The sequence below is a fragment of the Apodemus sylvaticus genome, chromosome 10, assembly GCF_947179515.1.
Source record: "Apodemus sylvaticus chromosome 10, mApoSyl1.1, whole genome shotgun sequence".
Classification (NCBI taxonomy): Eukaryota; Metazoa; Chordata; class Mammalia; order Rodentia; family Muridae; genus Apodemus; species Apodemus sylvaticus.
Window position 1 is genome coordinate 46,296,021 of NC_067481.1, and position 24,794 is coordinate 46,320,814.

The window sequence follows — 24,794 nt, forward strand, 5'->3', positions numbered from 1 at the left end:
ATCCTTGAACTCACTCTGTAGGTCAGGCTCTGCCTCCCAAGTTCTGGGATTAAAGGTGTGTGCCACCACTGCTGGTTCCAGCCCTTCCTCTTCTTTTTTGAGACAGGAGAACTCATTACATAGACCAGGTCTTAAACACAGAGATCTTCCTATCTCTGCCTCTCTAGTACTGAGATTAAAAGCATGTACCCTACACCTGTAACAATCTCTAAATTTCATGTGGCTCCTTCTGGGAAAGGTAGACTTGGCTTAGTCAGCCATTTCACTCAGCACCCTTAGAACCTTTCTTCTCAAGGGAACCCCTCTATTCCTTTATAAGGTAGATATTTTAGTCCTGTCCAAGACAATAATTCCCATGGATTTAGGACGAGACTCCCCCAACCCCAACCCCTTGAAATCAGGTTCTATTGCAAAAAAAAATTTTAACTTCAATCTATATTCATGATCTTTTTTTTTAAAATCAGTACATTATGACTATCAGTCTCTTTTGTTAACATTTTATGTATGTAAGACTTCAAAATATAATATCTCCTTAGGAACTATGCTGGTCTTTATTCTTTAGAAAAGTCTTAGTTGGTATAAACTAACAAGGTCAGTCTTGCCTTTGGGGGGATCTGCCAGGGCATCAAGCAGAGGTGATCTTGGCAGAACTGGTGAGCCTGGTATGTGCACGGGCCATGGAAGGAGTGCTCATATGACCAAGGACTCAGTAGGAAGGCTATTTCTGTCAATGCCACTACACTGACTGGTTCATAAAGACAGCTAAAATGTTCTGACTCCATAGAAATACAACAAACATAATAGAAGCAGAAACAAATGTTGTCTTGGGGCATTTGCAGAGAAGAAATAACAGATGAAGACAGAAGCAGGGCAGTGGTGGCACATGCCTGTAATCCTAGCACTCTGGGAGGCAGAGGCAGGCAGATTTCTGAGTTCAAGGCCAGCCTGGTCTACAGAGTGAGTTCCAGGACAGCCAGGGCTATACAGAGAAACCCTGTCTCAAAAAAAATCAAATCCAAAAAAACCAAACCAAACCAAACCAAACCAAACCAAACCAAACCAAACCAAACCAAACCAAAACCCAAAAAACAGATGAAGACAGAGTAGGAGGGAAAGAAAGACCAGATCTCAGGTATCTAACCAAGGCTGGTGATAAAGTGCTTTACCAAGGTGGTAAAGTGCTTGTCTGCTATGAACAGGACCCTGTGTTAAATCCCTAGTACTACAAAATAAATGCGCCATAATGAGGTCTATTAAGATAATTAAGGGAGATTTTGTATGTTAAACTTGAGACTGTCTCAAAACAGACAAACAAAACAAATCAACTTTTTAAAAAAATTTTATTATCTATGATATTTCCTCCTACTTCTGAAAGAGTTCATAAGAAATCATACATCACTAGGCATGGTGGCACATGCCTTTAATTCCAGCTCTGAGATGGCAGAGGCAGGCAGATCTCTGAGTTTGAGGCCAGCCTCGTACCACTGAGTGAATTGCAGGAAGGCCAAGGCTATACAGAGTGACTGTTCTTGAAAAACAAACCAAAACAAAATGTATGCCACGTGGGAATCTTAGTATGCTGGCTGCTCCCAAACTCCCTTTTGCTTCTTGAGCTCCACAGGACTGGAGATAAATTCACTGATCAGCATCACTGAGCTCAGCATGGACAGCTTGCTGCTCCAGCAACTATTTACACTTGTCTAGCTTGTGAACTTTCTGACACAAAACACTTCCCAAACAAACCCATCCTCTCAGATGCCATTTCACTCAGGCGGCACTGTGACACCTCCTCACTGCTGAGCTTTGATCTGAGCCCCAGGATCCACAGAACTAGCTTTGGATAGTTCTCTCTTCTGGTATCATCTTCTTTCAGAAATGTTTCCAACAGGGGATGGAGAGATGGCTCAGAGGTTAAGGGCACTTGCTGCTTTTGCAAATGACCTGAGTTTGATTCTCAGAACCTACATAGTGGCTCACAACCATCTATAATTCTATAGGGATTATATTCAGATTCCAGGGAAACTGAAGCCCTCTCCAGACTTCTGTGGGGACCAGGCATACATGTGGTGCACATTTATACATGGAGGCAAAATATTTATACACATAAAATAAATCTAAAATGACATCAAAGCCTAAAAAGTCAAAATCCTTAAAAAAGCACCCTGTTGGGGCTAGTGAGATCCAACACCCTCTTCTGCTGTGTCTAAAGACAGCTACAGTGTACTTACATATAATAATAAATAAATCTTTAAAAAAATAGAAGACAAATATAGAAGGTTTTTTTTTAAAGCACCCTATTTTAAAGGAAGGTCTCAGTTGGTTTTACTCTTTACTAAGGAAATCTTTATTAACACCAAGAGTGAATCAAAGGGCTGAAGAAAAGGCTCAGTGGTTAAGAGCTTGTACAGAGAAGAGAGATCAGTCAGCAGTACCTATGATGAGCAGCTCACAAGCTCCGGTGGAATCTTACTACTTTAACCTCTCTGGGAACCTTTACTCATATGAATTGCCAACTCAAACACATGTTAAAAACATGTTAGGGCCAGGGGTAAAGCTCAGTGGTATAGACTGGCTTAGCATGGGTGAGTGTCCCGCCCCCTGCTCTCTCAAAGACATTAATACAGCAAAGTTTTCAATAGTTTCTTTGGTGATAATTTCATTAAAAAGAAAACCATAAAGCAGTTTTACCTTTGACTGGTCCTCATCCATAGAAGATTCTTCAGAGGCATGGGGAGTATTACTCAAAGAGCTGCTTCTCTGGTCATCAGCTACCATTTCTGAAGGTGCCACTTCTACTACTGACAGGCGACAACCCTCACTCCTTCCTCCACCTAATTCTTCTATCCTTGAGTGAGAAAAAGACCGAGACCGGGTTTCTTGAGAAAGCTCTACAAATTTCTCTAGAGCACTAAAAAAATCGATACGATCTGTACTAAAATCAGAGATGGCGGCTTGGCAACTGGCTTGGGGGCTTGGTGACTCCAGATCAGGTGACATGGGGAGGTCTTTCAGTTGCGATGTCAGCTCTTCCATTGGCAGTAAGTGGACGTTCATGTCTGCTTTCAGGGCATCTGTCTCCAAATCTTCCACTGCTAAGTCTGGGAACTTGTTGGCAATGTCTGAGGCCTGTCTAGGTTGGAGTAAGGCTTTAGATGCATGGCAGTTGTCAAGAGGGAATTTTGATTCACTGAGACAACACCCTGACGAGCATCCATTGATGTCATTTAAGTTTAATTCATCTTCAATCTGTCCAGCATGAAACTCTTGTGAAGAGAACTCCAAGCAGATGACTCTTTCTTTGCTGCGCAATCCTCTCTGATTTGCATCTTGTGGGACCATGTGTTCCACAAAGACGGGCGGCATGGCTGCAAGGCTCTCCACAGTCTTCACCTCGGCAATCTGGTCTGCTGATGTGGTCATCTCCTTCTTGTTGAGCTCAAGCCCAGGTTTACAGATGGGTTCGTGGTGGTCTGAGAGGTCACTATCTGAATGAGATCGCCAGAGTTTGTTATGCCGCTGTTTGCTGTGGACAACACAAACAGGTTTGTGAAAACAGTCAACATCCTTCTGGGAAATTACATCCTGAGGAACCTTATCTCCTGCAAATCCTTGCTCCTATTCACTGGACCAAGACAAAAACCACTGCAAAAGACACAACTTATAGGAACAAAAAACAAAGCAAATGGCAATAGATGCTGAGATCTTAGTTTTTTGAGATAGGGTTTCACTATAGAGTCCTCCTGGCTGACTTGGATGGAACTCCTGCCAACTCTCGGATAGACCAGCCTACCTCAAACTCATAGAGATTTCTCTGCCTCTGCCTCCAGTGTGCTGAGATCTGACTTTTTTCTGTAATCAGATTAATGGGAGTTAAAATTGTTGTTAACAGCCACTATTGATAATCAAGTTCTCCCATGGCATGGGTAAGAGTGAACTGTTGACTTTAATACTGTTTGTGTCATACTATGGCATCCAAGTGGAGACACGAGAACAACTTGGGATAGTTGTTCTCTCACTCCATCGCCTGAGTCCTAGGGACCAATCTCAAGTTGTCAGGCTTAGTGGCAAGCACTAAACTGATGGGCTATCTCACTGGCCCTGTAGCCTTTCTTTTATGAGTCAGTCATAGCAATAGCTCTCCAAATTTAAATAATCAGTTCTTCTTGTTAGAAATTTTCTTGAGAAAATATTTTAAGGGTATGTGGTTTTATACACAGACACAGACACAGACACACACAGACACACACAGAGACACACACACACACACAGAGGACTAGAGTTCAGTTCCTAGTAACAACATGGTGGCTCACAACCATCTTTAACTCCAGTTCCAGGAGACCTGATAGCTTCTTCTAGCCTCCAAAGGCACATGGGCACCAAACATACATTCATGCAAAACATCAATCACATAAAATAAGATAAATAAACCCACTCCTCTCAAGGCTCAGGGATCTATGTAGAAGAGGAGGCAGAAAGATTGTAAGAGCCAGAGGTGGGGGATGACTTGAAGAAACAATGTCTTCCAAATATGACAGTGCTGCCTCACATACAAACTCAGAGACTGATGGCACACACAGACCTGCATAAATTCAAACCGGATAAAACCTCTCAGCACAGAGAGAGGGACACAAAGTCCCATCCCTAACCAAGAAGCTATTTACAATAGATATTTGCTGGGAAAGGGAAAATCAGTTTTCTGGTGACACTGGATATGTCAACTATACTTTAGAGCAGGCTTCAACAAAACATGGGTGCTATGTTTTGGGGGTGCTTTTTGCTTTATATTTGTCTTACTGGTTTTTGTTTGTTTTGACCTATGCTATCTTTTTTTTTTTTTAATTTTTTTTGAGAGGGAAAGAAAGGTAGGGAGGTGGGGGGAAGATTTGGGAGTTGGGGGAGGGGAAGGAATACAATCAAAATTATAGTATGTAAATTTTTTTAAAAAATTAAAATATCTAAAAATCTTAAAAAATATGTTTAACAATTTAACCAGAAATAAAACAAAACAAACCCCCAACCTAAACAACCTATAAGTCACTCAAAGAGCATAATCTTTTGGAGGTTTATTATTGGAATGCGAGCTTATGTAGTAGCTCTTGTTGCTGGTGCAAATGTTGGGAATGGTGATCAGAAGAGGAATCAGATCTCTAGAAGTTACCCCAGTATGGGTGCTGGATACCAAATGTGGGTTGTTGAGCATTCTTTCCAGCTCCAATGTGGTGGTCAGTCTTTTGTGTGTGTTTGAAACAGGATCTATGTGGCCTTTGCTGACCTGGAGCTGACTATGTAGACCAGGCTGACCTTGAATTCACAGAGCTCCACCTGCCTCTGCCTCCAGAGTGCTGCAATTAAAGGCGTGCACCACCATGTCTGGCTGAGGTGATCGGGTCAGAAAATAAAGGAGGCCTAGTAAATTCGGATTGAAAGTGCTGTTACAGGATGAAGAGGATGAATATAAAGGACAAGGTTTCCCAAAAGATCTTAGAACTTGAGGCCAGACTTAGGAAAATGTGGGCCAAAGAGGGCTCTTCATCAACCCCAGAGATCACTGCACAGTCATGGTTTGGTTATTTCATGAAGTGCAGTCTGAGGTGGGGATGAGATTCACTTCAAACTACATTCTTATAGGAAACACAATTCCCAAAGCCCCAGCCAAAATATATCAGCTGCCTGTATGGTTGGTCAGGATCACCTGCCCAGGGATTAGATCCTAAATATGGCGCTTGACAGGCCCCATGATTTAATAGCAGACAAAGAGTTACCTAACTTCTGGGTGGAACGGGAAACTCAGCCTCAAACAACTCTCCTTGGGCCACACGGGCTCTGCTGAGTCATGTGCCTACACTGATGTGACTTCTCAACTCTACACCTGATCAATCGATTGATCAATCGCAGCTCCCTCTGCTGTCTGCCGCTTGGGTGGGGCGCTCTGACTCAGGCCTTCACAATAGAGGGTGCTTTCCCTCAAAGGGAACAGGTCAAATCTGTTTATGAAGACAAGCTATAATCATTTGGCTGGGTGTACAGTGGAGTTTTACCCTTTTCAAGCTGCATGACCTCCAGTCACCCCTAGGAGGAGACAACATAACACACCACACATCTCAAGTGAGAGGCAGGCTGACTGCTTTGGGTAAGCATGGACTAAACTGTATTATTACCAACCAAGGCCAGGTTGCTTCCTATGGAAGTTTCTTTTCTTAGTTCTGGAGGCCTTTGTTTCCAGGCCTAAATAATACTGTTTTCTAATTTCCACATTGTCACTTATTGTGGGGTTGTGCAAATGAGACTTCTCACTTAGCACTATAAGATCATTCCTATGTGATGCATGTGACTGAAGCTCGGAGGGCAGCTGCTCTTAGCCATCTCATGTATAAAACAGCAGCTGATTTTATTAGCCAACAACAAATCCATAATCTCAAGAATTCCCCAGCTGGGCAGTGGTGGTGCACGCCTGTAATCCCAGCACTCTGGGAGGCAGAGGCAGGCGGATTTCTGAGTTCGAGGCCAGCCTGGTCTACAGAGTGAGTTCCAGGACAGCCAGGGCTATACAGAGAAACCCTGTCTCGAAAAAACCAAAAAAAAAAAAAAAAAAAAAAGAATTCCCCAAAGTACAGTTTTTTTTTTCTTTTGTTTTTTTTAATGCTCGCAAATTGCTTATCAACAGGGCTGGGGAAGATAGCTCAGTGGTTAAGAATGATTGCTCTTGCAGGGGACTCAGGTTCAATTCTTAGTACCCACATGAAGGTTCACAACTCCAGTTCCAGGGAATCAAATGCCCTCTTCTGACCTCCATGTGTACCAAGCATGCATGTGGTGCACATACATACACATAGGCAAAACACTCATACATAAAATAAATAAATCTAGCATATTAAAATATTTTCCATCAAGAGGAAATATGAGATGGAAGCTATGCCAGTGAGTATAAACAGTGAATGTTTGAGAGGAGCATTCAACACAAACTAACATCACAGCCTGCTGCTCAGCAGGGACTTCCTTCTGTTCTTGGGGGCTGATGATCATAAGAAAATGTTCATGGGGCCTTGGGAATACAATTGACACCTACTTATAAGAGAATAAGAAAAAGCAAATCTAATCCAAAGACTGGCCTGAGGCAGAGTGGTAGGCAGCTCTAACATAGTCCAGTTATCGCCATCACTGCTAAAACACTACACCTTCACATGCTCCCTGCTGACCTGCACCTTCCTCTCTCCTGAGCTCTGTGCTTATCATCTGTCCCTTCCTCTTCCGTAAAATGTTATTGCACGTGGCTTTTAAAAATTAATTAATTAATTTTAAGATTGAATCTTACTACATAGCCCTGGCTATTAAGCAACTTCACTATGAACAGCAAGCTGACCTTGAGCTCACAGAGATCTACCTGTCTCTCTCTACTGAGATTAGAGGCATGCCCACCACACCTAACCGTAAAACATTATTTGGCTAAAATGTTTTCAAGCTCCATTACTGTATGTAAATGTATTTTCATAAAATGAAATAAATGTGTCACAGTTAGTTTGTCCATATGGTTGACAAATATTGGCTACTATAAACATTGCCAGGGACATTCTTGTGGCTGCTAAGACTTCAGTCTCTCAGAGGTATTATACAATAGAGTATAATATATGGGTCATGGGGCATGTGTGCATCACTGGTTTGCTGGGACACTAGATTGCTTTTCAGTGAGGCTCTGTCTGGTGTACTCTAATGCTCTGACACTGATGGGACTCTAGGCACACAACACTAGATCAGATCTATTATTGTAAACTGGTAACTTCTAATCCAGCTGACCCCAACTCCCATTCTAGGCAGGCAAGTAAATAAAAAAGCTGCCAAAAAGGAACTTAAGAGTTGGCCTGTGGCCTAGATGATGCAACCACGCCTCAGGTCTCCCCTCCCTTGAGTGGCCTCTGACCTGAATTTGGAATCACGTAAACACAGGCACACATATGACTGGGCTACTCTGGGCAACAGTTTAGTTTTCTTATTTATTAGATGAGTAGAAAAGAAATGTAATTGATAAGATATATAAAGACATTCCATTCTCTTCCTTCTGCTTTCTTGCTACATGTTAGGTAATAGCATCAACTCTTAAGAAACGTATACAGAAGAAAATATTGCTACAAGTATAGGGCTAAAAAACTAAAGCTGGCTGTGGTTACCTTCTAGGGGACTAGGGAAAGCAGTGGGTACTTCTGTGAGTTGTGCATGGTCCTGGATATTTTCAATTATTTAGCCAGAAAGCTATTTTTAAGAAATCCTCTTAAGCTACAACTAAGCCTGGCTGTCATGGGACCAGAAATCCTTGTCCTTTCATTTCAGGCTCTTTGCTGTGGGCTGACATCTATGTCTCACTAGACTGCTCTTTACCAGAAAACCCGGATAAGAAGAAAGCCCTGCCACTTCTGGCCTCATAGCCAAGGTGGACATGTCTGAGGACATGACACACAAATTCTCCCCAGCTATCACTTAGTTTTCCTCCTGCCCCCTTTACACGGGAACCTAATACCATAGACACATGGTTCAGCTTGCAAATAGTCTGCTTGAAACTTGAACCTGTCTGCTAAAGCATAAATCTGGCAGATGCTTGTGGTAGCAGAAGAGCTTTATAACTTACTCTTTATATACATATACCTACATACATACATATATATGTATGTATATAAAGAATGACTTAAACACTTGGGAGATGAGGCAGGAGGATTAGGTGCTCAAGGCCAGCCTTGGCTACATAGTAGGTTCAAGGTTAGCTTGGAGGTATGTGATAGCCTGTCTTTAAAAAAATCCAAAATGTGTTATTTTATGAAAAAAACAAAACAGTAAATATCTATCTATCTATCTATCTATCTATCTATCTATCTATCTATCTATCTATCTATAAACAGGGTCTCTCTATGTAGCTCTTGCTGTCCTAGAGTTTGATATATATACTAGGCTGGCCTTGAACCTAAAGAGAACTGCATGTTTCCAAATGATGGAGTTGAAGGCACTGTAGCATCTCTCTCAACTTCATAGTGATGTTTTAATTTTACAGGTGGGGGTCAGGTGGGGACTAGAAACACCAAGTAACTTCTGAAGGTTACAGCAAACGGGTGAACCAGGAACAGAAACTAGATTTAATGATGCAAATTCTGTTTTTTCCTGTCTGGAGTTTGCTTTCCCTTTATGAATCAGGCTCAGGAAGTCGGGATGGAACAGAAAAGGAAAGGAAAGGGAAAGAGGAAGTGTGATTTTCTGGTTTATGCTGCCCTTCATATCCTCATTTAAATTTTTTTTCCCTGAAATTCCTTTAACATCTAAGAAAAACTACATATTGGAGGGAGGGATACTGGGAAAGGGGAACCAATCCAACAGCTTGCAGTAGCCTGGGATTCCAGAATAAATACTGAAGTTGGCAGGACATGTAGTGTCCTTCCTCTCAGTAGGTCACATGAGGACATTGCCTAATATCCGTTATGTGTGTGTGTCTGGGAACATGTAATATTTATGTTCTCCTCAAATGCTTAGGTATCTTTTTCTTGTGCCAAAAAGAACCTCTGTGTCCTATCCTCTGATTTAATGTGAAAGTGTCATCAAAGTTGGTGTTAGAGATCTAGAACTTCTTTGAAACAGAGGAGGATTGAGTATTTTCTCAGCTTCTCAAGACAGAGGCTCAGATGAAATCATTCCAAACACTGAGTAAATGGGAGGGGTTGTTAGTGGAAACCATAATGCTATGCTGTGGTCACATTTTTCACAATTCTTTGGGACTGGAGGGTGGCCTCTCTGCGTGGATAGGCTAGAAGGCTATTTAACATTTTGTTCTGTGGAAACATAGCCCAGATTTGAGAGTCAAGATCAAGCCATGAGACTTGCTGGAGTCAAACCCTGGCACCAGCTGCAATTGCTTTTAGACAGCTGTGCTATTACCCTAAAAACACAGCCTAGAACTGTTCACAGGGAAACAAACCAAATCTATCAAGCCAAAGGATTTCAGCATGTAACAGCTCAAGAAACCGACTTTCAAGTCATTTACTATATGATGCAAGAGTAGCTGAAGGTGATTTTTTTTTTAAAGATTTATTGATTTATTTTATGTATGTGCATACACTGTCGCTCTCATCAGACACCCCAGAAGAAGACATCAGATTCCATCAGACGGTTGTGAGCCACCATGTGGTTGCTGGGATTTGAACTCAGGACCTTCAGAGGAGCAGTCAGTGCTCTTAACCCCTGAGCCATCTCTTCAGCCCCCTGAAGGTGATTTTTAACTTCCAAAGGTAATGGAATGAGAGGCAGAAAAAGCCACTCACGACCCACCTGGCCAGCAAGATCCCTTGGTATTCTTCCAGTTGTCTCATGAAGCTGGGGTTAGGCTTGGTCACCGTTCGTCTTTCCTTCACATAGTCATAGGCTCGATCCAGATTCCATCCATACTCCTTCATTGCATAGGCAATCACAGTGGAGGCTGAGCGACTCACCCCCATTTTGCAGTGTACAAGACATTTAGATCCATGTTTCCTAGTTGGGAGAGTGGGGTGAAAAAGACAGGATGCTGACAGCACAGTAGGAGCTGGGCTTCAGGTTCCTCTATTGCTCTTCCTTTTTTGTTTTTTTGTTTTTTTTTTGTTTTTTTTTTTTTTGTGTTTCTGCTATGCAATGTTCTCACTTTACTACATCCATGTGCCTCTATGATCAAATGTGAGGATAAAGCAGGCAGCTTTAACTGTACTTTTAAATAATATTTGTCTGTCTGTTTCTTGAGACAAGGTTAGTCTTAGCAGCCCTGGCTGTCCTGGCATGAACAAACCCTGTAGACCAGGATGGCCTGGAACTCATAGATTCACCTGCTTCTGCATCCCCAGTGCTGGGATTAAAGGTGTGACACCACCACTGCTGAACTCTCTTTTTTTCACTTTTAATATTCTGCCTCTTAATCCACTCAGTAAAGATTTATCGAGTATTTACCATATATATAAGCTAATGTACAAGGTACCAGATAGAAACTTAAGTAATACACAGCTTCTATACTAAAGGGTAGGATTGAGTTAGAGAAACAGATAATTAAAATTCAATGTTGTAGGGCACTGAATGTCACAGCATGGAGAGGACAATTTTGCATGTGGAGCTGGAGCTCACTTCCTGTGTGGTGGAGGCCTGTTCCCTCACAGGCCTCAGGCGTGTCTTCTGGCAGGCATTCTCCTGATTTACAGGTGTGGTAATGACTCATCTAATTTGTTCCAATAGAGCTATTTCTAGTTAAGTTCCCAAGAAGGGCTCTGTCCCCAGAGGAAAGCACAGATGAAGCCGATGCTTCTTCTCTATTCTAGAGATCACTTTCCACGCGCTATCACAACCTCAGGGAACTGGAGGAAAACACGTGACATATCACATGTCATTCTCACTGTTCAGGGGGAAAGGAGGAGAGAGCTGCCTGTTTGTTTTCTGCACGCTTTGAAGTGAACTCAGGAATCCACACATACTCTAAGGGCGTGCTCTCTATCACTGAGCAGCGCCCCAGTCCCTGTGGGCTTTTAATATAAGGGAAGGAAGAGAAAACGACAAAACGGAAAAGAAAAAGCAAAAAAATACTTCAGTCTTACGGGTCAAAGCTAGTTATCTTGGATATGAACATTATTCAGTTATGTTCTAATTCTAACAATGTAGTGTTCCAGTACAAACTAAGTCATCAAGGATCAGTTCAATGCATGAATAAACTTATGCATCTGCTGATCACATCTTCTAGCTGTTGAAGAGGGAATATTTTAAAAACTAGAGAAAAAGAACTGTTACTATTATGGCTACTACTCATGGACTCTAGAGTCATTTTGAGTAACTATTCCAATAAATCAAAACATAGACATGTGAGCAAAAGCAGAGTAGCTGTTCATGTGCTCACTAGCTATATTGTTGGTTGACAAACCTTCTTCCAGAAGCTTATAGTCTTTGCTTTTCTGCAGTCATGAGCTACATGAATGACTGAGGAATTATCAGTGCAAATGAGCCTGAGGTGACTTGCCCAAGTGAGCAGATAAGCTACAAGAATGCGAAGTATGGAATGGACTAATTTTTCTGAATTTTAAAAACTGTATTGTTATTTGTGTACGTGTGGGTGGGCGGGCATCTGAGTGTGGTGGTATACATGTGGAGCTCATAGGACAACTTGGAGGAGTCAATTCTCTCAACTCCTACTACGTAGGTTCTGGGATTACACTTAGCCTTGGCAAGCCATCTCGCTGGTCCTTATGAAGTTTTTATTAAACTATAGTTTTGAAGCCAGTGCACAGTGATTCAGAAAAAAGTTTAGACATGTGCTCTATGTTTTCTAAATGAGCTCTAAAAACATAAAATTTTAGCCCTTTGCCTATATGTATGGAAAGTGCTTCAACTTGGACAAGCCTAAGTAAATAAAATTTATTCCCTATGAAAGCACCCTTTTCAAATTTTTCTTTTTTCTTATCCCTTTTTTTTTTCTTTGAGACAGGGTTTCTCCAAGTAGCCCTGGATGTCCTGGAACTTGCTATGTAGACCAAGCTGGCCTTGAACTCAATGGTCCACCTGCCTCTGCCGCCTGAGTGCTGGGATTGAAGGTGTGCACTTTTTTGGCATTTTTCAATTGGACTTTTTAAAGTGTTCAGCTTTTAACTTGTTTAAGAAGGATCTCAGTTAGTTTTCACTTATCCCACACATTTCAATTTCACCCCTTAGTCCCTGCATACAATCATCTAGACTAAGCTTGCATTATAACATTAGGAGTAGGGCCATGTAGAAGAGTTAGATAAGGAGGCACTCCTTCCCAGACTCTGGCCCGAACATGGGGAGCTCATGAACAACTGCCTCCATTTGCGACCTTGGTGCTGATGGTTATTTTGGTTAACAACTGGACTACATCTGGAATGATCTAAAACCCCCAATGGATGGACACACCTGTGAAGGACTTTTGCTTCACTAAATCATCTGAAGTGGAAAGATACACTTCTAATTATCTTTGAAGTGGGAAGGCCCACCTTTAATCTGGGCCCTACCTTCTGCTGGCAGCCACTGGCATTAGAGCCTACTTCTTCAGGATTCTAGTGCACACTGAAGATCAGCAGCAGTATCCAGCCTCATAGATTGAACAACTAATGAATTCTTGAATTTTTCTTTTATGTGAAGTCACTGCTGGGCTTGCTCAACTGTAGCCTATAAGTCTGAAACCCTGACAAATACAGATTTTGGTGCCAAAAGTGATTCTAGAGCAACAGAAGTATAAGGATGAATATTTTAAATATCTGGAAGAGGCTTTCTAATTTCCCAGCACCTATAGTTGTCAATGCCCATGACGAATACTGAAAGTACTATTTTACAAAATTAAGGAGACAAATACATTTGATTATCAGGATTCACCATTAATGAGAGGCAACAGATTTGGTGCCTGTCCTGTCTATCAAGATTGTTAAAAGAAGTGTAGACTAATTTCCAAATGAAGTTAAAATCAGGGGTTTCTCATTTACTAAAGATGGCTTGAGTGCTGTTCCTCTGAGGAGGGATGTGGCCAAGGAGCTCACGTGTTCTCTCCAGTGAAAGGATGAATAAAATTGGGAACGGAAGTCCTAGAGCTTTAAGAGTCAATTAATTTGAAACTGACCTCAGTGAAAGGCAAGAGAAAAATGTCACCATTTATAGTATCTACACTAAAGTCAACAACTGGAAAGATTCTCATAGCTGTTTGAATGCCTTGTATTCAGAAAAGCCTGGTATTCCTACTTGTTCATAATAATGTTTGCTATAAAACTTACAAATATCCCTCATAGCATTTAAATAATTTAATTCAGAGCCAGGCATGGTGGATAGTGCACACCTTTAATCTCAGCACTCGGTAGGCAGAAGCAGGCAGTTTCCTGTGAGTTTAAGGCCAGCCTGGTATACATAGGGTTCCAGGCTATTTAGGATTACACAGTGAGACTTTGTCTCACCCCACCTCCCATTTCTCTCATTTATTTATTTATTTATTTATTTATTTATTTATTTATAGCTGCAGGATAATTCTATCTTCTTTAATTTTCTGCTTAGTGGAAAATGAGGTTATATGAGGTTACCTTTTAGTTTGGTATTTCTTTGAGACAGTTTTCTGATTGTCCTGAAACTCAGAGATAGGCCTGCCTCTGCCCAGTAATCTCATTACTGGGATTAAAAGGCACACACTGGGGCTGGTGAGATGGCTCAGTGGTTAAGAGAACTGACTGCCCTCCCGAAGGTCCTGAGTTCAAATCCCAGCAACCACATGGTGGCTCACAACCATTAGTAATGAGATCTGTTGCCCTCTTCTGGTATGTCTAAACACAACTACAGTGTACTTACATATAATAATAAATACATCTTCAGCCGGGCAGTGGTGGCACATGCCTTTAATCCCAGCACTTGGGAGGCAGCAGGACAGGTGAGTTCCAAGGCACACGCCACTACTGCCAGGCCATATGTGAGGCTGTTCTGTTCTGCTCTACAGCACTCAAACCATCATTTAGTAAATGAGAAACCTGTTTTTAACTTTATTCAGAAATTAGTCTACATGTCTCTTAACAATCTTGATAGACAGGACAGGCACCAAATCTATTGCCTCTCATAAATTTTTTGGCTTAAAGGGAAAACATTACGCTACTAATCTCTCGTCCAGGATCCCATCCTTTTCTCTAAGTACTATCAGTAAACTGTCTGTCTCACCCCAGCCTTAGCTGCACAGTGGAGAGGAATCAGAACATGTGTGGGGGATAAAACTCACTTTGCTTTAGAGATGAATTTGTAAGTGTCATTCCAGTAAGCCAGGAGATCTGTTGCCTCTTCATCATATACTCTAATGTTGTGATATTCAAAGACTCCAGGGAAGAAGTTATCTATCTCTCGAGTGACGTTCAAGATATAACGCACCCTGTGAAGAAACCAAAGGAGGGCATGTATTCTCAGGCTAAAATTAATTTCCAGCCCAGTATCTAGCATGTCCAATACCTAAATTCCATTTTCAGCTTATGCATGGTTATACAATCTTATCTTTGACAGTATTTTGTAAACGGCCCTAATATCTGTATATAAAAATCAAGCTGATACCCACAACCTAGCAATTTACGTTGCTAAAATTACCAATAATAAACTTTTATTTGGAAGTTGTTTGTATAAAACCAGACTACTGATATACTCCAAAAAACAGAGAAAGGGAAAATTTCTTGTTTTTCTGAATGCCAGATTGTTAGGCAAGAATCTGTGAAGACCCACGGAGTGCGGGACCTGCACTTCTCCAAGTCTATCTGGCCGCAATCCTGCTGTGAGTGCTCATAAACTGGGATGCTGGCAGAGAAAGGTTTCTCTATTAAAAACTTCTCCATCACTTCTCTCTCCACACCACCTTGATTAATGCTTGGGTTTAATTTACCAAAAGTTCTTTTTCCTTCAATGTTATATAGACTTTAAACATCACTAAAGTTTACTGTAGCAACACAGATTCAGTTCTTTCTACAAAACTTTTTCCTTCAAATAACCCAATGTGGGGTTCCATAAACTCAGTTTCAGAAGGAGGAGGAGGAAGAGGACGAGGAAAAGGGGGAAGAAAAACTACAAGAAAAACTACTATAGGCCCAAGATTTCTGAGACATGAATTGAATTTGCTTCAATGCAGTACCAAAGCCTACTAATAGAAATGATTTTATTTTTTTTTAATTTAAAAAATGAAACACACAGTGGGAATGTAAAATGGTGCAACTGATGTGGAAAAGAGCTCAGCATTTCCTGAAAGGGCCAAACAGGTTACTACACAAGCATTACTCTCACTCCACGGTGTGCATACAGGGGTCACTGCAACATTATTCACATAGTCAAAAAGTGGCCGCCAGATGATGACATCAGTGGCTTATAGAGACAGGGAAGAAGGCATACATAGTCTCTTTCTTCTTTGAAAAATGTTCTTAATTAATTAGGTACCTTGTATAACTCAGAAACTAAATCCCACAGACCTGTCTATTTTAACTGTGTTAACTATATTGCATTATGCATTACCTTCACTAAAATGATTAAAAGTAAGAGCAAGCACACCCACATTATTCTTATTTACTTGTTTTTTTCGAGACAAGGTCTCTCTATGTAGCTAGAGCTTACTTGGACCAGCCTGGCTGAAAACTCAGAACCATTTGCCTTTTCCTCCTGAGTGCTGCGATTAAAAGTGTAAGCTACCATGTCTGGCTTACTACTCTGGCCTCCTCCTGGACTCTCACATACAAAATTAATAATAACAACAAAACCCCAAATCTAATTAGTCTCCTACTTCCAACCCTATACTTTAGTAATGGATTATGGTATCATCTCTATAGAGACAGGACAAGCTTTCTAATTCTTTTCATTTCAGAGCTAAATAATGCCCACTACTGTAACTCCTTGAAATTTCTTTGCTGTATCAAACATTCTGTGACTTTATGTGGAGTAAACACATGGAGTTAATTTCTAAAGTCATTAGACTATCTGAAAATGACCTTAATGTTAAAACTTGTGCTTTGAAATAACATAAAGCACTAGCAGGGATCAGTACACACAGTCTTGTGAATAAAGACACACACTAAAGCTTAAGAGTCACTGAATTTAAGAAATATGACCTAAGTAGATGTCTGTACATCCAATCAATCAATCTTTCTTTCCTTCCGTATGTATGCTGTGTAGCCCTGGCTATCCTGGAACCCAATTTGTAGAACAGGCTATCCTCAAACTCAGAGATTCTCCTGCCTCTGCCTCCTGAATGCTGGGATCAAAAGTGTGTGCCACCACTGCCTAGACAATCTTTCTGTTATTGTTGGTTTTTTTTCCCTAAATTTAAGTATTCCGGTTTTAAAGACAAGAGTCAGTTTCACTTTGTAATTTAGCCTTCTAAGAGTAAATGATGGCTCATATTTCACAGTAGGTGACTGTGGGTAGCTACATTCTGAACATTTCAAAAAGCAAGAAGAAAATATTTTGAAGAGTTTTCTCCACAGAGAATTGATAAGTGGAAGTGGAAGAGATGGCTTAATGATTAAGAGCATTGGCTGCTCTTTCAGAGAGCTCAGGTTCAATTCCTGGCATAGCAGCTCACAACTATCTCTAACTCCAGGTCTAGGGGATCTGATATACATGCAGGTAAAATACCTATATACATAAACAGCAACTTATTAAAAAAAGAATTGAAAAATATTCCAGATGACAAACTTGATTTAAAACATTAAATATATGTACCCAAACATCATATGGTAACCCATTAATGTACACAGATTTAATGTTTGAAGAAGCAATGAGATGGATGAGTCTTCTCTCCAGCTAGGATTATAATTTAGTGTATGTATATACAATTTGATTATAATGCATCTGGCAAGCAGGGCTATGTCAAATCTCAGATCTCATACTATCATATATTGTTTTTCTAGAATGATAGCTCTTTTAAATTTTACATGATAGTATGTTGTCAAAAACTGTCGCACTATGAAGGAAATTTAAGTGAACTTCTGCAGATAAGGCAGACTCAGTGTTTTCAGAGGCAACCAGGGTATCATCTTCAGGGGACATGTCACAAAACCTACCAGTGAACAACTTATCTAGTGTTAAGAGGGCAAATGGAAGACACAGGATGACAGCTGAGTTCTTTATTCTCAGCCCAGTTTACTAGCTGTTTTCCTCCCTTCATCTGTCATTGGGCAAATGACAGTTCTCACATGTGTATGAATTTATTATTCATTCACACTGACCATCATCTTGGCGTGAAGCTCTGAGCTAGGTGGATATAAATTCAAAAGATGAAGATGTAGTCTCTACCTTTAAAAGCTCCAGACCAATCCTTATTAATTAGAAAATTTCAAGTTATACTTATTTTTAAATATTCAACTAAGCTACTATTTTTCTTTTCTTTTCTTTTAAAGATTTATTTATTTATTTAATGTATATGAGTACACTGTCGCTGTCTCCAGACATACAGCAGAGAGTGCATCAGACCCCATTAACAGATGGTTGTGAGCCACCATGTGGTTGCTGGGAATTGAACTCAGGACCTCTGGAAGAGCTTAGTCACTGAGCCATCTCTCTAGCCCTATTTATTTATTTAGCAACTATTTGTTCTTACTTGGAATTTTTTTGTATGAAAACTAGAAGTTCATTTTAGTAATTGTAAACACCTTTCTTGTCAGAAGAAAGTAGGGAGCGTGCACAGCACTCATCAGGACCTCTGACTCTCCATCTATCAAGGCAATCAGAAATCAGTCATTCTTGTCTTCCTCTGGCCTAGGCAAGTACTATCACTGAACTACATTTCTAGCAACTACATTTGATTTCAAAGAGTACCAAACACTTAGGCATTTGTTTTTCAAAGCCTTTCAATTAATACAACTGATCTTTCTTGGGAGAGAAGAGGATCAAACAGTTGAGAGAACTGTTCTGATTTTTCTAAAATTATACCTAAGCACTGAAAGCAACTCTAAGGATTAAAGTTACCCACTGATACTTCTTTGACAGGGAAATATAAAGATTAAACAGGGACTTCGGTTATACAGGGGTGTCAGCAAATGCTCTGTGTGCTCACCCTCGGTTCTGCAAGTCCTCTAAGTTCGAGGCATTCCATTCTGAGCCCTATGGAGCCAAAAAGATAAGGTTAGTGAGTATTAGCAAGTCAACTAAACACAGCATCTGAAAAGGAAAACAGGAGAACAGAGGTTCTAGAAAGTGACTCAATAACATACTCAATGTCTCTTAGTACCAGGAACTTTGTTACCACATCTAGATTTATTAATGGTAGTATAAAAATTTATCTTTTTCAGGGCTTGAGGGCGGTTAGTGTGTGCACATGTGTGAACAGCCAAGTGTCACCTGTCTATATGGAGCTCAGAGGACTTGACTTCCTGGAGTTGGTTCTTGCCTTCCACTACGCATGTTCTGAGGGTCAAATTCAGGTTGTTAGGCTTTGGGCCAAGTGTCTTTACCATTGAGTCATCTTGCTAGCTCCAATGATTTCAAACTTCAGAACCTGCTATTTTATCTCCTAAGTACTGGGATTATATGGTGTTGGGAACTGAGCACAGTGCTGTGTTCAAGTTAGGAAAACACTCTACTAATTGAGGTACATCTCTAACCAGAATTTATTCTTTATAATTTATCTTATTATATGTGTGTATATATGTACACATGGGTGTTGATGTGGGTGTACTCATGTCATGGCATGTATGTGGAAGTCATACAGGGGGACAACTTAAAAGAGCCTTTTCTCCCCTATCATGTGGTTCTGGTGACTGATCTCAGATCATTAGGTATGGTGGCAAGTGCCTCTACCTGCTGAGCATCTCACTGGCCCCTGGGTTTTCCCTTTAAGAGAGGTTTATGGTATACACTTCCAGTTGAGGATCACAAATTATGAATGTGATAAAAGTGACCCATTTAGTACTACACTATTTCTCTGTCCTACCACAAGTATAACCAGCTTGTAACTGAATTCTTATTTGAAAACTCCCTTCTAGAAATGATCTGTAATGTCAAATCTTGAAAAAGATAACCAGCAGTAAAAATTCTGCCACTTTATTCATAAGCAAGATTACTCTGTGTCCAATACTCTTGTTTCCCTTGCTCAGCTAAAAAAAAGTTGCTGTTCTGCAAAAGGTCTCTTTCACATGGAGGTTTTTCTCAGCCAAATCGGACAGCCTCCAGGAGAGCTGTTGATACTAAAATCTGGTTGGGCAAAGGCTGCCAGCAAGAGAAATTGTACAACCTTATAAGAATTTAGATCTTTTCCCTAATAATAACCTGGCTACCCACCAATCAGCTTCAGTGCAGATTTTCTTTGAACTATGTTCTAAACATTCCTTCTCCATATCAGCTGATATTTTTCTGAATAACTGGATCCCTGTGCAGCATACTGCAGAGTTGAGCATTCTTCCAGAGTGAGGGAGAATTGCTGCCTCTCCTCAAAGTCTGGTTGAGCTCCAGGCATGGCAACTATGCATGAAATGAGATAACTTTGAGAAAAGTAACTCTGCAACTTGAAACTAGAATAGATCTTGTTTTTCATGCCATTTGCTATTAAAGTATATACTCACTGGAGAAGACAAAGGGTTTGGACATAGGACATGTGGTACAAACTGAGAGGAAGCTATCCAAATAAAGATGAGATGCTTAGACAACACCTTTCAAGTAATTGTTTTACATGTTGAATAAGGCTAAATTTTATTTACTTAAATATGAAAATTATTCACACCTTTAATCCCAACACTCAGGAGGCAGAGGAAGGCAGATCTCTGAGTTTGAGGCCAGCTTCGTCTACCGAATAAATTTCAAGACAGCCAGACTTACATAGAGAAACCCAGTCTTGGAAAACCAAAACCAAACCAACCAAACAAAAACAAAACAAAAATTAAAATTTCACAATGGAGAGAAATGTCTAATCTTTAGAAAACTAAATTGCTTGTGAAATTGATGAGATTTTTTCTTTATTCAAAACTCTGTACACAAATATGTACTTTAAAAGTAAAAACTCTAGGAGCTGGAGAGATGGCTCAGTGGTTAAGAGGACTAGTTGTTTTTCTAGAGAACCTGTGTTCAGTTCCTAGCACCCACAGGGTGGCTCACAACCATCTGTCCGTAATTCCAGTTCCAGGGATTTGATGTTATCTTATTGCCTCTGCATCAATGTGGTGTACAGGCATATACATACACATAAAAAGAAAATAAAAAAGGTAAGAAATCTAAGCTGGGTATGATAGCATGTGCCTGTAATCCTATTCCTCAGAAGTACTAGAAAAGAAGACCTCCTGCCAGTTCAGCTTTGCATAGTGATTTCATAGCTATAGTCCATATGAATCAAGCCAGAGACAAACATGTTCTATAATGTCAAGCTTTCAACAGCACCAAATCTGACTGCAGGGTAAAATAACTCGAGAATGTTCAGAGTGCAGTAATCCAGTTTAGTTAGTTTCTGTGTGTCTATCCTTCTTCTATACCTTTTCCTGGCTTCTAATTAGTTCAGTTCACATATATGTTCATTAGAAATTGGAAGTGTGCCAGGCAGTGGTGGCGCATGCCTTTAATCCCAGCACTTGAGAGGCAGAGGCAGGTGGATTTCTGAGTTCGAGGCCAGCCTGGTCTACAGAGTGAGTTCCAGGACAGCCAGGGCTACACAGAGAAACCCTGTCTCGAAAAAACCAAAATCCAAAAAAACAAAAAAACAACAAAAAAAAGAAATTGGAAGTGTTACATTGCTGAATATACATAACACTGGTCTTTCAATGGATAGGGATAAGAAGCATTTGAAACATACTTGGCCAAAATAAATAGGAAGTGGAAACAAAAATATTTTAGCATTCTTTTTTGCTTTTAAGTATCCTTGTTAACCTTGTTTCTACTACCATGTACTAGAACTCTTTAACCTTAGAGGTCTTCTATCTTCTTTCTCTCTCTCTCCCTCTCCCTCCCTCCCCCCTTTCCCTCTGTCTTCCTTGAGGAATTACAAGTCACTGAATGAGAACTATGAAGAACAGTTTTTAGTTATTGACTTATTACTTTTCATGATTATTGGTAATCATGAAAAGTAACGTGAGAGCTCAAGAGGCTGTGACATGGTTTTATATGCTTAAAAGTCCATGGCTGAGGATGTAGTTCAATGATAGAACACATGCTTACCATATGCAAGGATCAGGATTTGATCCTTAGCACTCTAAACAATAGCTAAGCAAATATAGCCCAATAGACTTTCTGTTACAAGTAGGTCCCATCTGCTCTGATGAATTGTATTAGGTCTTAAATAGATTCAGTAGAAAGATATAAAAATCATCCTATTTAGATATATTGTATGAAACCACAGGCAACTGATATCTTTGACTCTGAAAACAGATGACATGGTTTGTAGTATTTGCTAAATTCCTTGGTATAAATAATATTCTCACTACACTCAAGTTTTAATCCGCATACAAACCATTGAAAAAGAAACTGGGAAGGTATGAGCAGCAGCAAAACATTATGTAACATTCCTATCATACATGTAAATAACATTAAAAGCACAAATAATATAACAGTGTTAGTAAAATAATGTAGCAAAATGATTAGAAAGCAACAAGGTTTGAATACATAGTGCCTATGCTTTTAATGTTAGTTACATTAAAAGATTTTTAGATTTATTTATCTACATGAGTGTTTTGTCTGCCTGATCTTCTTTCTGTGTACCAGATGAATGTTTGGTAACTGCAAAGGTCAGGAGGGGGCTTTAGATCCCCAGGAGTCATGTGGGTACTGGGAATTGAATCTGGGTCCTTTGCATGAATAGTAAGTACTCTTAATCACTGAGCTATCTTTCCAATCCAGTAATATCTTGTTTAAATATAATAAAGCAATAATTTCTTTCCTTTCTGTCTCAAGTCCAAAGCTAGTTTCAAAATGCCAGTTAAAGTAGTTTTAAAACTTACCAGGAACACATGCTCAAATATCTGTGTGGGACTATCCATTTGACCAAGGATCACTATCATTTCATTATCTATGAATTCCTTAAATTCTCGCAAGTTGCACACCATCTGCATTTCCAACTCTGTGCGTATCTGAAACAGAGGTAATGTACTGTATTAATCCTTGTAAGGTTCCTGTGTTTTCAATACAATTTTAACTCCATATCTATTGTTACCCCACTTCTGGCTTTGGAATAATGAGGACTCAAAGTTGCTTACCTCTTTGGAGGTGATATTTTCCAAATCCTTTTGCATCATAATCTCTCTTAATTTGGTCTTAATAAGCCTTTCTGTTCGCTCACGTTCAGTTGGTCTGAGAATAAACAAGTAGTGATTTTTCATAAACAACTTAATCAAAGCAATGAATTCACCATTGGATTATGCTTCCAAACTATTAGTCTTCTCTCATATTTATATTGCAGAAGCAAATAAAAATTGCAAGCGAATACATAGTGAGTTTCAGGCCAATGTGGGATAGACATTACATAATGAGACAATTCCTAAAACAAAACCAAAAACTAAAGCTAACAATAAGAACAACACTCCCAAACCAAACCAACCAACATTAAAAACAGAACAAAACATATAGAATATAAACATGTAAAAATTATTTTAACAGGTTCTGTATGTTTAAACAATTTTGAATATGTCATAAATATACAGATTTATGAAGAAGCAAAGACAAGCTGGGTGTAGCAAGTTATCTTACGGTCCTACTAAGTGCCTTTGGCTATCATTACTTACTGAGCTAGAATACCAATCTGGGTAGCCTAGTGGTGTGACTCTCAATAGAACTGGACCTTAAAATGCTATAGAGTTCTGATTATTCACTGCTGTGGGTCTATAAGCTAGGAAAGAAAGAGAACTTATCCATCTTCCTCCAACAAGGCAAATTTTATTGAAAAATGAGTTGTAGGGGGTCAGCTATTTAGATGGAATAGTTCCATCCGAAACACTCAGAATAGCTGTGTGAAAATTTTTATGTTTTTGGAGACAAGGTCATGCCATGTAGTCTAGGCTGGCCTAGAACTTTCAAACCTCCTGCTTTAGTTTTCCAAGTACTGGGATTATAAATGTGTATCACTTTCCTTCCTCCTCATTTCTGTAAAGTTTTTATATATTAATTTTATAGTTAAGGAAACAAATATGTTATAAGATACACTGGTAATCATATACAATAGCAGAGAAATCAGACCACTCAGTCCAGCCTAGCTCTCTATCTAAAGCATTGTGTTGTTTTCTAGCCTTCTGACTTTCTGACTCTTTAAATAAAATTACTCAAGGCCAGATGTGGTGGTACATGCTTTAGTCTCAGTACACTGAGTTCGAGGACAACCTAGTCTACACTGCAACTTATAGGACAGCCAGTGCCACATAGTAAGACCCTGCCTCAAAACAAACAAACAAACAAACAATCAAAACAAAACAAAATAAATATACTTTTGGAACATAATATGAAATCAGCCTAGGCTGTAGTGATTCTTCACTACTAAAAAACCATTGGTTCAGAGTGACTAGATACTTCTCTCTAGAGGCACGGTTTCACATTATGGAGAACTTGAGTACTTTATATTCCATCTTTGTTTCTACCTACTCAAGAAAGGTATCTGTTCTGTATCTCCTTATTTAGAAACGGACATGGCCTAAGCCTTCAGGCATCCTGCCTGTTCCTGCCGCTTACAGCCTTATCACTGGCTGCAAAAATAGCCTTGGTAATCTGCAAGGCTGCACGCAGCATCTCCATACCCTCAGGGCCCCACAGCGTTTAGGCATTCAGTTTCTCATAAACCACAGCACACAGCGAACATTGAGCTGTCTCAACAAGGCCTTTTTGTGGTGACTAGGAGGACAATTCTTATCGAGGCCTCATTTTTTTCTAGACACAGCTAGTGTAGGAGGAAATGTGTAACGACAGTATTCCACTGAAAAGATGTGTTGATAAAAACAGATTTTAGCAGCTGTGTGCACACATGGGTTTGATATCCTAGTTAAGCAGTTTTTCTCTGAGTCCTTTATATTCTAAAGTGGAGTAGTTTAGCAGCAGACAGACCCAGGTTTAATCATAGCTCGGATACTTACAGTTGATGTGACCTTGAATAAGGTCTTTTTCCTCTCTAATCCTGGAATAATATTAGGTGTTCACCGGGGAACTCCATGTATACAATAGCTGTCTTGGATTACAAATATAAACTGTTCACAGTAAAAACTGTAAATACATTTTGCTGCACTTTTTCCTGTATTCTTACTATCCTTTTATAGACTTTTGAAGTTAACTTGGGTAGGAAGAGGGCACAGAAAAGGTATTATAGCCCACAATCACTTTCCCTTCCTTGATGCTACTGGAAAAAATGTAAAAAT

General features: G+C 39.9%; 1 protein-coding gene across 5 annotated transcripts in view; it reads right to left on the reverse strand.

Moving 5' to 3' along the window:
• The window catches only part of Ssh2 (slingshot protein phosphatase 2), a 260,142-nt gene that overhangs the window by 8,012 nt on the left and 227,336 nt on the right, over positions 1 to 24,794 (reverse strand). For all 5 annotated transcript variants that reach the window (XM_052196435.1, XM_052196430.1, XM_052196429.1 and 2 more), the window contains 6 exons: positions 22,656 to 22,749; positions 22,401 to 22,529; positions 18,539 to 18,585; positions 14,738 to 14,884; positions 10,300 to 10,500; positions 2,689 to 3,523 (listed from right to left, as the gene is read on the reverse strand). In XM_052196435.1, coding sequence (XP_052052395.1) covers positions 2,689 to 3,523; positions 10,300 to 10,500; positions 14,738 to 14,884; positions 18,539 to 18,585; positions 22,401 to 22,529; positions 22,656 to 22,749 — 1,453 coding nt within the window. The remainder of the gene's footprint in view (positions 1 to 2,688; positions 3,524 to 10,299; positions 10,501 to 14,737; positions 14,885 to 18,538; positions 18,586 to 22,400; positions 22,530 to 22,655; positions 22,750 to 24,794) is intronic.